Source organism: Nomascus leucogenys, chromosome 8 (assembly GCF_006542625.1).
Source record: "Nomascus leucogenys isolate Asia chromosome 8, Asia_NLE_v1, whole genome shotgun sequence".
NCBI lineage: Eukaryota > Metazoa > Chordata > Mammalia > Primates > Hylobatidae > Nomascus > Nomascus leucogenys.
Genome location: NC_044388.1, coordinates 112,725,795 through 112,737,739, shown reverse-complemented (window position 1 = coordinate 112,737,739; position 11,945 = coordinate 112,725,795). Strand labels below are relative to the sequence as shown.

At 55.7% G+C, this 11,945-nt stretch overlaps 1 protein-coding gene across 6 annotated transcripts in view; it reads right to left on the bottom strand.

Annotated features, from left to right (window-relative positions):
- Positions 1-570: 570 nt before the first annotated feature.
- Positions 571-11,945, bottom strand: part of TRAF2 (TNF receptor associated factor 2) — a 39,323-nt gene continuing 27,948 nt past the window's right edge. For 4 of the 6 annotated variants that reach the window (XM_030818232.1, XM_030818231.1, XM_030818230.1 and 1 more), the window contains 5 exons: positions 10,591-10,665; positions 6,717-6,998; positions 6,019-6,196; positions 3,514-3,662; positions 571-1,492 (listed from right to left, as the gene is read on the bottom strand). In XM_030818232.1, coding sequence (XP_030674092.1) covers positions 1,274-1,492; positions 3,514-3,662; positions 6,019-6,196; positions 6,717-6,998; positions 10,591-10,665 — 903 coding nt within the window. In that variant the 3' untranslated portion in view covers positions 571-1,273. The remainder of the gene's footprint in view (positions 1,493-3,513; positions 3,663-6,018; positions 6,197-6,716; positions 6,999-10,590; positions 10,666-11,945) is intronic. The other 2 variants (XM_003279791.4, XM_030818234.1) reach the window with 2 other exon arrangements.

The following is an 11,945-nucleotide window of genomic DNA, read 5'->3' as shown; positions in this document are numbered from 1 at the left end:
AACTACAGCAGTGCGTGAAGATGTCGAGAGGGGACAACACTTTATCCTGGACCTCGATACAGATGCCCAGTAGGTCCCAGCACGGCTGCCCTGACAGCGAGCGCGAAGCCGTGCCTACGCCTGCCTGCACTGTCCCAAAAACACACCACAGGGGCAGTGCAGCCAGGACCCTCGGTGCAGCCAAGACACTCGGTGCAGCCACGACGCTCGGTGCAACCAGGACACTCAGTGCAGCCAGGATGCTTGGTGGAGCCTGTGCACAGAAAGGCAGGACCAGGGCTGGCTCATCCTCATCCTGCTCTCACAGGAGTCCCTGGGGAGGCCCAGGAGAGGAGATGGACAGGGAAGAACATTCCAAAAGAGGGAACACTGGGCTTCACCAAGGCTTGAGAAGAGACAGCTTACAGCAGGTAAGGAACAGAACAGCCTGGCTAGCTAGAGAAGCAGGCAGGGGCCAGGCACCCTGTGGGGAGGGGTCTGTGAGAGGAGAGCAGGCCAGGAGGACCCGCAGAGGGTCACCACTGCCAAGACTGGAAGCCACAGGCAACCTGGAACCAAATGGATGCCACTGACCACAAAGATTTGAATGGTTTAATAGCTGTCTCGTGAGCTGGATGGCAAGCTCTCACACCTCACCCGCAGGCTGTGCTGTGCACCCCCCACACAGTGGTCTGAGCAGAGGCAGCACGGGATCAGACCCTCTCCCACAGCCAGCCTGGCCAAGGTGGCACAGACCAGAGCTCTGTGCAGACAGGCACCCAGAGGTCTAGGAATGCTCCCTTCTCTCCAGGGGCCAGAGGGGAGAACCAAGCTACTCAGCCTTCCTTGCTCTGGCCAGCAGGAGGCCCTTCTCCTGGAGCAGCCCTCCTTCCTGCCTGTCATGCCCGAGGGACATCCACTGGGCTCCTGCTATGTGGGCACTGCTGGGATATGCTCCCACTCCGAGTGTCCCCACCCACGGCCTCTCCCTTCACTGCACAGGACAGCAAGGGCAGCTTGTGCTGGGAAGCACCTGAAGACCCTCGGCCAATCCCACCACAGCCCTGGGCTAAGCCCGTCTCCTAGGCCCCTCCACACAGTCTCTGAAATCTGAGGACTGGCTGGTGGCTCCTTCCCCCGTGACAGTGAACTTGGCTGCAGGCCGACACCCTCCCAAGCGCCCAAGCGCGGCCCCTGCCCACTTGTACAGTGAGGCCCTGGCCCAGTGTGGTGGCCCCTCAGTGAGCCGGCTGTGCCTGGCTGCCCCTAATCCCCAGACACCAGTAGGGGGCAGTTAGAGCCCTGTCAGGTCCACAATGGCCTTGATGAAGATGGCATCGTCCCGCACGTAGGAATTCTTGGCCTCCATCTTGGAGACGGGGCAGAAGAGGGGGCAGCCGCTTGCGATGTTCATGTCGTTGACTGGCCTCTGAAAAGAGGACGAGGTCACGTCGGGCCTGAAGGCGTCAATCACGTGCTCCCGGTTATTCTGGTCGAGCAGCATTAAGGTCACCTGGAGGAGAGAGCCCCAGGGAGGGGACACAGGTCTGTGGGCCGTCTCGCTCTGGCTCCCGAGGGTCTGGACACCAGCAGGACCACTAGCAGGAGGCCACAGGCGGCCATCCCAGGACCCAGGCCAGAGGCTGAGGCCCAGCCGGGACCACGTGGTGGGCGGCCTTGCTCCTGCCGCAGTGCCCGGGCTTCCCAGCCCTCCCCAGCCACCGGCATTCTGCTTCTCTCTGGGGAACCTGTGTCCATTCTGGCCTTTCCTGTCCACTGACATCTGGAGTCCTAGACTAAAGCTTACCACTCCTGAACTTGAATTATTATTATTATTATTATTATTATTATTTTTTTTTAAGACGGAGTCTCACTGTCACCCAGGTTGGAGTGCAGTGGCGCGATCTCAGCTCACTGCAGGTTCCGCCCCCCAGGGTTCACGTCATTCTCCTGCCTCAGCCTCCCGAGTAGCTGGGACTACAGGCGCCCGCCACCTCGCCCAGCTAATTTTTTGTATTTTTAGTAGAGACGGGGTTTCACCATGTTAGCCAGGATGGCCTCGATCTCCTGACCTCGTGATCCGCCCGCCTCGGCCTCCCAAAGTGCTGGGATTACAGGCGTGAGCCACCGCGCCCGGCTTGGATTATTATTAGGAAAATGCAAAAAATAACACACCTGACAAAGACATTTTCTTGCCAAAGAGATCATGAAGCACCCACTGCCCGCCCATGAAGAGCACTTTTCAGGGAGAACCTGAGTCTGCCTCTGTCGGGCCTGTGAACCTGGACACCCCAGGACAGACAAGGGCCTGTGGGCCCTCCACACCCCCTCACCCCGCCCAACTCTGCTCTGCCTACTCCACTAGCTAGCTATAGGGGGTGGGGGAAGTAGCAAGCCTGGGCCAACTGTGGCAGAAGGAAGGGACCTTCTCATTCCAGCCTAGTCTCTGGATCTTCAATTCCACAAAATAATAGATTCTGATTTTCAAAATAGGCCAGGCGCAGTGGCTCATGCCTACAATCCCAGCACTTTGGGAGGCTAAGGTGGGCGGATCATGAGGTCAGGAGTTCGAGACCAGCCTGACCAACGTGGTGAAACCCCATCTCTACTAAAAATACAAAAATTAGCTGGGTATGGTGGTGCGTGCCTGTAGTCCCAGCTACTTAGGAGGCTGAGGCAGGAGAATTGCTTGAACCCGGGAGGTGGAGGTTGCAGTGAGCCGAGATCATGACACTGCACTCCAGCCTGGGCGTCAGAGCAAGACTCTGTCTTAAAAATAAGTAAATAAATAAATGACACCTCCGACGAAGAGGGCTCCGAAGCCGTGTTCCTTCCTTTGCACACTCTCTCCAGGGCGGGGTTTTCAAACTACTGGTCCAGACACCCATCAACAGCTGGAGTCCTGGGCTAAAGCTGGGCACCCCGAACCTGCATTATTTTGTGCTTTGTCCTTTTGTTCATTTAATTTTTAGAGCCCAGTCTTGCTCTGTTGCCCAGGCTGCAGTGCAGTAGCATGATCTCGGCTCACTGCAGCCTCAACCTACTGGGCTCAAGCAATCCTCCTGCCTCAGCCTCCCGAATAGCTGGGAATACAGGCATGCACCAACATGCCTGGCTAATTCTTCTATTTTTTTTTTAGACATGGGGTCTCACTATGTTGCCCAGGCTGACCTCAAACTCCTGGGCTCAAGCAATCCTCCCACCTCAGCCTCCCAAAGTGCTGGGATCACAGGGATACATACTCCCCCACACTCGGCCTTGTCCTTTTTCTTAGTCATATTTATATTTATCTGACAGGTCAGGAAGCCAGTTGCTTGTGTCACAGACCAGTGCTCAGAAATCATGGAAACGACAGAAACTGCCAGAGCTCTCCATGACGTGACACAGCATCACAGGGTGACGTGCCTGCTGCAGACACCTGGTCCAGCGAGCCCAAGCCACCCTGTCCCACACAACCCTGCACCACAGAAGCCGCACTGCCCAGAGGGACTCCCAGGTGCGGCCCTAGCGAAGCCTGCGGGGACGGCCTCACACCTTCTGGTTGAAGGGCCACCGCAGCAGGGCGTCATTCGGGCCCTTCATCACCACAAAGAAGAGGGACAGGTGTGTTCCTCGCCCGGTGCCGTCGCCGTTCAGGTAGATACGCAGACACATCTTGTAGCCGTACCTGCTGGTGTAGAAGGCTGGGGAGGCAGGAGGGGTGCCTGGTGAGCTGACACTCAGCAAGGGTGGGGCAAGGCTCTTCCTGCCTGGCTGCCCTCCCCCAGGGACAAAAACACCCACAAAGAAACATTCAGGTTCTGGGGTGCAAAGAAAGCAGTTTTTTTCCTCAAACTATGTAGTTTCCAACAAAAACAAATTTCATTTAAAAAAAAAAAAAAAGTAGTAATTAGAAAAATTAGAAAAAGGTAGAGTCTTGCTCTTGTTGCCCAGGCTGAGTGCAGTGGTACAATCTTGGCTCACTGCAACCTCCACCTCCTGGGATCAAGCGATTCTCCAGCCTCAGCCTCCTGAGTAGCTGAGATTACAGGCGCCCGCCACCACACCCAGCTAATTTTTATATTTTTAGTAGAGATGAGGTTTCACTATGTTGGCCAGGATGGTCTCAAACTCCTGACCTCAGGTGATCCACACGTGTTGGCCTCCCAAAGTGCTGGGATTACAGGTGTGAGCACCACACCCGGCCAGAAAAAGCATTTCTAAGAATCCCAAATGTAACCCCCAAAACTTAAGAAAATGAGCAGAGCAACATGGAGAGATCCACCAAATGCAGTGGTTGGGGCCTTGGCAGAGCCGCAGAGGGGACCCTGACCCGCCCAGGGCTTAGGATGGGCCCCAAGCCTGCCTCAGAAGAGGTGCTGGCTAGAGTGAACGCTGAAACAAGCAGAGTCAACTTCCTTCCCACCCAACAAGACACAGACATGAATGACAGCCAGAACACGGCAGAGGCTGCTTTCCAAGTCACACGACAGAACACCGTGTGCAAAGGTCTGCACGCAGGGACCCCACTGTGGCGGCACCAGGACCACCCTCCCGTCCTCGTCCTCCACTGTGTGCCCAGGCCCATCCTGCCTGTCCTCGGCCTCCACGCATGCCACACACAAGCTGTGTTCACCAGCATTACTTAAGGCAGATGTTCCACACGAACAGGTCCTCCTGCTCGAGTGCAGCTTCCAAGAAGACCACTTCTGTGGCAGGGCCTCCACAATGCTGACCCTTCACCCCACGCTTAGTACAGAGCTCTCAGCATATACAATCGGCTGAGCCAGCAGCTGCAGAGGGAAGGTCGCCACCAGAAAGCAGTGCTAACTTTCCCAGCCCTGGAGGAACAGGGCCATGCCGTGCAGGCTGCCCAGACTGTTCCCTCGAGTTTCCCCCAAAACAATCTTTCATTTTTCCAGTGTCAACTCAGAGAAGAAAGAGTGTGTGAGTTCTGGTCCCTGCTGAAGGCCTTTTCAGGATGCACCACACAGAACATGGCGGCCCCTCCAGATGACGCTTGGGTCTCTTTCTGCCTTGAGGGCACTGGAGCACAGGACTGCCATGGCCCCCGGTGCTCAGGGAGTTTCACCAGCAGTGCCAGGCTAAATTCAAACAGGAAAGGTGCCTACAGTGTCTCAGCCTGGATCCTAGAACCTAAGATTCTATCAGCACGTTCACCAAGTCAGTGTAAAAATAAAGTCCGCATGAGGGTGTGTTCTGAGCCATGGCAACAAAGGCCATGAGGGGAGTGCCTGAGTCAGGGCCAAGATGATGGCTGGGGCTGCCACGAGGTCAGCCAGGGCCTTGACAGGGTGGGGGCCGAGATGATGGCTGGGGCTGCCACAAGGTCAGGCAGGGCTGAGATGATGGCTGGAGCCGCCATGAGGTCAGCCAGGGCCTCCAGGGACAGCAGGGGGGCCGCCTCTGGACTGCAGTGCCCAGAAGCACAGTCCTGGTGGCTGGGCAGCCACCACCCCACCCTGTCACCAGCAGTGCCCTCCAGGAGAGACCCCACGAGCACCCTCTCAAGAGACCCCGTAGTTGGGGTTAAAAAAAAAAAAAAAAAAAAAAAGGCGGGGGAGCGGGGTATGAGAAACACCCTCCCTGAGCTCTGTGTGGAAAATGAACCTGGGAGGGGTCGGACTAGCTCAGCCCCAAGGCCGTGGGAGCCATGTCCCATCCCCCCGGCCACTCCCACCCGCCCTGTCTTCCTGGGAGCTGTGATCAGGCAGGAGAGCCTGTTGATGTAATGTCTGCTTTAGGGCTGTATGCCAGAGGACCAGGCTGTGGGTAACGAGGGGTACCCCTCAAGGGCGGCACAGCAGAAGGGCAGCCAGCCCAACCTCCCCACCCTGACCCCTGCCCAAGGGCACCCACCGGCCAGCCCATATTCAGTTGCCCCACTTGCCACTCAGGGAGGGGCAGCCGCTCCCGGTATCACTGGGGGTCGTATACCAGCCCCACCCTTGGGAGGCATCCCATGTGGTCACAGGAGTGAGGGGACCCAGGTGCCAAGTAAACAGCAGCCGCAGTGAGGTGGGGGTCCTAGAACCACACCTGGGGAGAAGATGGCGGGTGTGCGGCCGGCCACAGCTTCCTGGCGCTTCCTGGCGAAGTCTGAGATCTTCCAGATGAAGACTCCATCGTAGGTGGATGCCTCCATCTCCAAGACCTTCTGCTCCAGGTCGGCCATCGCCAGGTCCTTGAGGCCAATGCTCCTCTCCAGCTGCTGCACCTGCCGGGTGCCAAGACCACCTTCCCTCTTACAGGAGGGGTGTGGGCACGAGCCCCTGCCTCCCACACCCACCGATCTCCAGCAGGACAGTGCTCTTGGGCACCCCTGGGCTCCATGTTTCTCATGTCTGCTCCCTGCACACAAGAACCCAACCCCGCCCTCGCCAAGAGGTGGTGGCTCCAAGTCCACACAGAAGCTCCCAGCCAGCAAGTGTGCTCAGAAGCCACACCAGGCCATGCACATCCCCATGGCTGACTTCACCCTCCCATCAGAAAGAAGAGGCTCCCGCCCACGGCCTGGCCTCTATGACCTTCCAGGGTTTGGGTCCCTCAGAGAACAGGACTCAGAAATGGAGGGAGCCAGAGCCTCCCCTAGAAACCACGCTGGACTGGGGTTTGTGGATGGAGTTCTACACTGTCCCAGCTCTAACGCTCCAGGACCTGCTAGAATCTGCTGGGGCAGGGACACTATCCCCCTTTACACTGTCCTCCTCATGGCTGGCTGCCCAGCAGGCACAAACCTTGTTACTCAGGGCTTCAATCTTGTCTTGGTCCAGCCGGTGCTGCCGGCTGCAGGCCTCGGCAGTCATGGCCACCCTCTCCACCTCCCGGTTCAGGACACAGACAATGTTCTCAAAAGTGGCCGTCTTCTTCTCCAGGCTTTCGCACCTCTGCAGGAGCTCTGACCCCACGTGGCTCTGGTCTCCCGAGAGGGGCTTTGCCTCCAGCACTGAGCTCAGCAGCATGGCCAGGTGCTCCCGCAGCCACTGCGCCTCGTGCTCCTGCTGTTTCTCACCCTCTACCTGCAGGCAAAGGGCAGGGAGGCTGCTGGCTCCACCTACCATTCGGCTCCCACCCGGGGACTGCCACCAAGATGTGGGCCTCAGCTGAGCTGAGGAGACAGGCCAGAGTCAGAGATAGGGATGCCTGGGTGGCCTGGCCATGGCTGATCCTTTTTGTGTATGACAGACTGAAAGTCAGGTATGTTTAAAGAATATGAAGCTTGCTATAGAACTTAGTTGTAGCCAGGCACAGTAGCTAGCAACTGTGATTCCAGCACTTCAGAAGGCTGAAGCGGGAGGATCATTTGGGCCCAGGAGTTGGAGATTAGCTAGGGCAACATGGTGAAACCCCATGTCTACAAAAAATTTTAAAACATTAGCCAGGCATGGTGGTGTATGCCAGCGGTTCCAGCTACTCAGGAGGCTGAGGTGGGAGGATCACTTGAGCCCAGGAGCTTGAGGCTGCAGTGAGCCAAGATCATACCACTGCATCCCTGCCTGTCTGACACAGCGAAACCCTGTTTTGAAGAAAAGAAAAAGGGGACAGGACAGGACAGGACGGGACGAAGGGAAGAAGGGGAGGGGGAAAGGGAGGGGAAGGGACAGAAAGGAAAAGAGAAGAAAAATAAAAGCAACACACCATTTTAAAAAAGCTACTCACGACTGGGCACGGTGGCTCACGCCTGTAATCCCAGCACTTTGGGAGGCCGAGGTGGGAGGACCACCTGAGGTCGGGAGTTGGAGACTAGCCTGACCAACATGGAGAAACTCTGTTTCTACTAAAAATACAAAATTAGCCGTGCGTGGTGGTGCATGCCTGTAATCCCAGCTACTCGGGAGGTTGAGGCAGGAGAATTGCTTGAACCCGGGAGGTGGAGGTTGTGGTGAGCCGAGATCGTGCCATTGTACTCTAGCCTGGGCAACAAGAGCGAAACTCTGTCTCAAAAAGAAAAAAAAAAAAAGCTACCCACAAGTTCCAGACAAGCCTGGGCAACATGGTGAAACCCTGTCTCTACTAAAGATACAAAAATTAGCGAGGCGTGGTGGCACATGTCTGTAATTCCAGCTACTCAGGCGGCTGAGGCATGAGAATCGTTTGAACCCAGGACGGGGAGGCTGCAGTGAGCTGAGATGGTCCCACTGCACTTCTAGCCTGGCCGACAGAGCGAAACTCTGTTTCAAAAATAAATAAATATAAAAATAGGCCAGGTGCAGTGGCTCACACCTGTAATCCCAGTACTTTGGGAGTCTAAGGTGGGTGGATCACCTGAGGTCAGGAGTTTGAGACCAGCCTGGCCAACATGGCAAAACCCCATCTCTACTAAAAATACAAAAATTAGCTGGGCCTGGTGGTGTGTGCTTGTAATCCCAGCTTTCTGGGAGGCTGAGGCAGGAGAATACTTGAACCCAGGAGGTGGAGGTTGCAGTGAGCCGAGATGGCGCCACTGCACTCCAGCCTGGGTGACAGAGCGAGACTCTATCTCAAAAATAAAATAAAATAAAATAAAAAATAAAAAGGTACCCACAGGGGGAAGGTGAAAACACAGGGGTGGAAGCTAGGCCTCCTTAAACATACTCATTTTATAGACCTGACTTTGCAATTAAATTATTTTCAAATTTCCACAACAAAATTTAAAAATGAGGCCAGGCACAGTCATGCCTGTAATCCCAGAACTTTAGGAGGCTGAGGCAGGAGGATCACTTGAGGTCAGAAGTTCGAGACTAGCCTGGGCAACAGGGTGAAACCACATCTCTACTAAAAATACAAAAATTAGCCGGGCGTGGTGGCACACAGCTGTGATCACAGCTACTTGGGCCTTTCATCACCTACTTGGGAGGCTGAGGCACAAGAGTTGTTTGAACCCGGGAGGCAGAGGTTGCAGTGAGCTGAGATCATGCCACTGCACTCCAGCCTGGGTGACAAAGCAAGACTCAGCCTCAAAAATAAATAAATAAAATAAATAAATAAATAAGACACTCTAAAAAAATTACAGTAAAAGAAACAAATGGACCTACATGTGTACCCAGCTAGAGGCACGACCACCCAGAGAGCAGAAGGGCACTCAAGAGGCACAAACAGCTACACGAGAGCTCGTCCTGCATCTTCTCAGAGAGTGGTGCTGCTGGGACTGTGCTGTGTGCGGCATGGAAAAAGCACGCCCTGGCTGAGCCTGGGGTGGGTATGCCAGCACGGGGAGATCCCTTGTGCAAACGGGAAGCGAGCGTCGCCACAGACTCATGCTGTGTTCTCTCTTATTTCTCAACACCAAAAGGCCCAGAAACAAGGAACACAGTGGCGGCAACGAGCGCCACTGAGGCCCGGGTGGTCTCTACACAACCTCCCGCACAGGAAGCCCGGGCTTCCTAGAGATGGCAGATGCCAGGTCGGAGTGGGAAACAGACAAGAACACGGACAGCAGAAGACTATCCAACGCAGACAAAGAAAATGGAGGCAGCCATGGTCCTTTTCACCGTTATTAGGAAAAAAATGCAGTATCTAAGGACACATAGAATCAAGTCAGCAACTGACTCTACCACAAATGCCGTCAAGGCATCCCTGTCTTCAAGCAAGGAAGATGCCTGCCCAGCGAGCTGGCCAGGGGAGGGTCTGCACCCACGGCCTGCCCCTCTCCATCCATCAGGTACACACCTCAGCTGGGGGCCACCTCTGGGCCCAGTACTCCTCGAGGGTCCTGACCTCAAGGGGCTCCTGTGGTACAGGGCAAGACGGACAAGAGACAAAGACATGAGGTGCTGGCGACAGAGGGGTAGAGTCTGCAGGGGTGGAGCAGGGGGCTCCACCTGGAGAGACCCAGGCGCCTGGCCATTGTGCCAGCTTCCAAGTGCCTGGGGTGGGCACAAGTGGGCGTGCCCAAGGAAGCTCAGGCCAGCAAGCAGAGCAGAGGAGATAGCTGAGGGGAGGGAAAGATCACAGGAGCAGGCCACTCTGAATGAGAAGCCATGAGGGAGAGCTGTGATCGATTTCCATTTGTGAACAGGCCAGAGCGGAAAAGAACGGGGGTCCGTAAGCGCCTGAGCCTGCGTCCCAGTGAGAGATGAGGACGACGTGGACAGGGCAGTGACAGCTGGGGGGATGGGGGGTCCAGGTGTCCAGGAACCATTTGAGGGCAGACGAGACCTCTGTCAGCCCGAACGTGGAGCGTTGAGGCGAGAGGAGGGGCCCGAGTGCCTGCTGGTGGCGGAGGGCTCGGCAACAGCCGCTGTGTTAAGAGTGCTGCCCTTTTCTGTGTGAGATGGGGGCAGGGAGACAGCGGCCAAGGAATGGTCATGGCGAGCCGGCCGGGTACGTCTGAGATATGCACTCAACACCCAGGGAGGCTCAAGGCGACAGGTGGGCACACGCCTTAGGCATCTTCAGAGACAAGTGGCAGTCAAAGCCGGGCACTACAACGCCACCAGGAAGATGGGAGTGGACAGGGCTACCAGCCCAGAGACCAAGCTGGGGACACTCAGACAGCTGGGGCAGGAGGAGGCAGCGCTGCAGAGTAGGCTGAGAAGCAGCCAGAAGGAAACCAGGAAGCGCTGGGCTGGAGGCAGTGAAGACCACACCCAGGATGAGGGGTGGCCCCCAACCTCAGACCCCCAGACTCACCGTCTCAAGGCAGCCGATGGCGTGGAATCTGCAAGGGACTCGACACTTGCCACAAGTCTTGATGTGGTCCTGGAACTACAAGGGAATGACGTCACAGAGTCATCTTTCTCTGTTCTGATGCATTTCAGCACTTCCACATGGACCACAGTGACTTAGACAGACGGTTACATGACCTGCCCCGCTGGCCTCTTCACTCTCAGCTGAATGAAACCCAATAGCCCATTTCTAAAGTGACACGCGCACACACCCGTGCACAAGCACGTGCAAACATGCACACTGTGCCAGTAACTGAAATGGGCAGGCGTTGTGGGACACCTGTGGAGACCCCAGCTTGTGTGTCACATGGCACGCCTGTCCCTCTATCACTGTCCCTTTATCACAAGACATGCGGTGCTGAGGCCCCAGGGCCTGGGTTCAAAACCCAGAGTCAAACGCCCACTGCTCACCTGGTGCACGGTGGTGCAGGATGACATAGACAAAACATGAAGCAAAACATAAAATCCAGAAAGGGGCCAAGTGCACACAGACACTCACATACGACAGGAGCATCGAACCGGGGAAGAAACAGCCCAACACTGTGATATCTGACGTGGGTCTAAGGATGCGGGAACAGCCCAAGGAAAAACATGAAACCCAAGTCCCTCCTCCACTTCTCAGGTGTCATGGCGGGTGTGTTGCGGCTCTGAGTGTGAAAAAATCAAACCCACAAACACCAGACGCAGCACAGGACTTCATACCCGGGAGGAGGGAAATGGCCCTAACTGTGAATCAGTTTCCAGAAACAGTAACATAAGAACCTTGCACAATTCCCCCCAAAACAAACAAAAAACCAAAAACACCATGAAGTGGGCAGGAGTCATAAACAGCAAGAGAAGCACAGATGAGCTCGGTCACACCACAGCTTGGGAAACGCCTGTCAGAACCTCCCGGAGACTGCTGTTCCTTGCCACCCATAGGAGGTTGGTCTCAGGGTCCCTGAAACCCAAGGATGCTCGAGTCCCTGATGGAAGATGGCAGTGTTTGCACAGAGCCTAAGCACACCCCGCCATACCTTAAATCAGCTCTCGGTGACTCATGACCAACACAACATGAACGCTGTGTCAATAAAAAACGTCTACGCATGTTCAGTGCATTTTTCCCTGAACATTTCCAATCTATGGTTGGCTGGATCCACGACGTGGACCCATGATATAGAGGACCGATGTGCTTCTCACACGTCACAGTGGCAACGTCTAACCTTCACACCACACTCTGCTGGCAAGTCTGGGGAGACGGTGCTCCCACAATGTTTATGGGAATGCAAATTTCTGAACTACCACACAGCGCTGTGGACGGGGAGCCTGACACATTTCCCT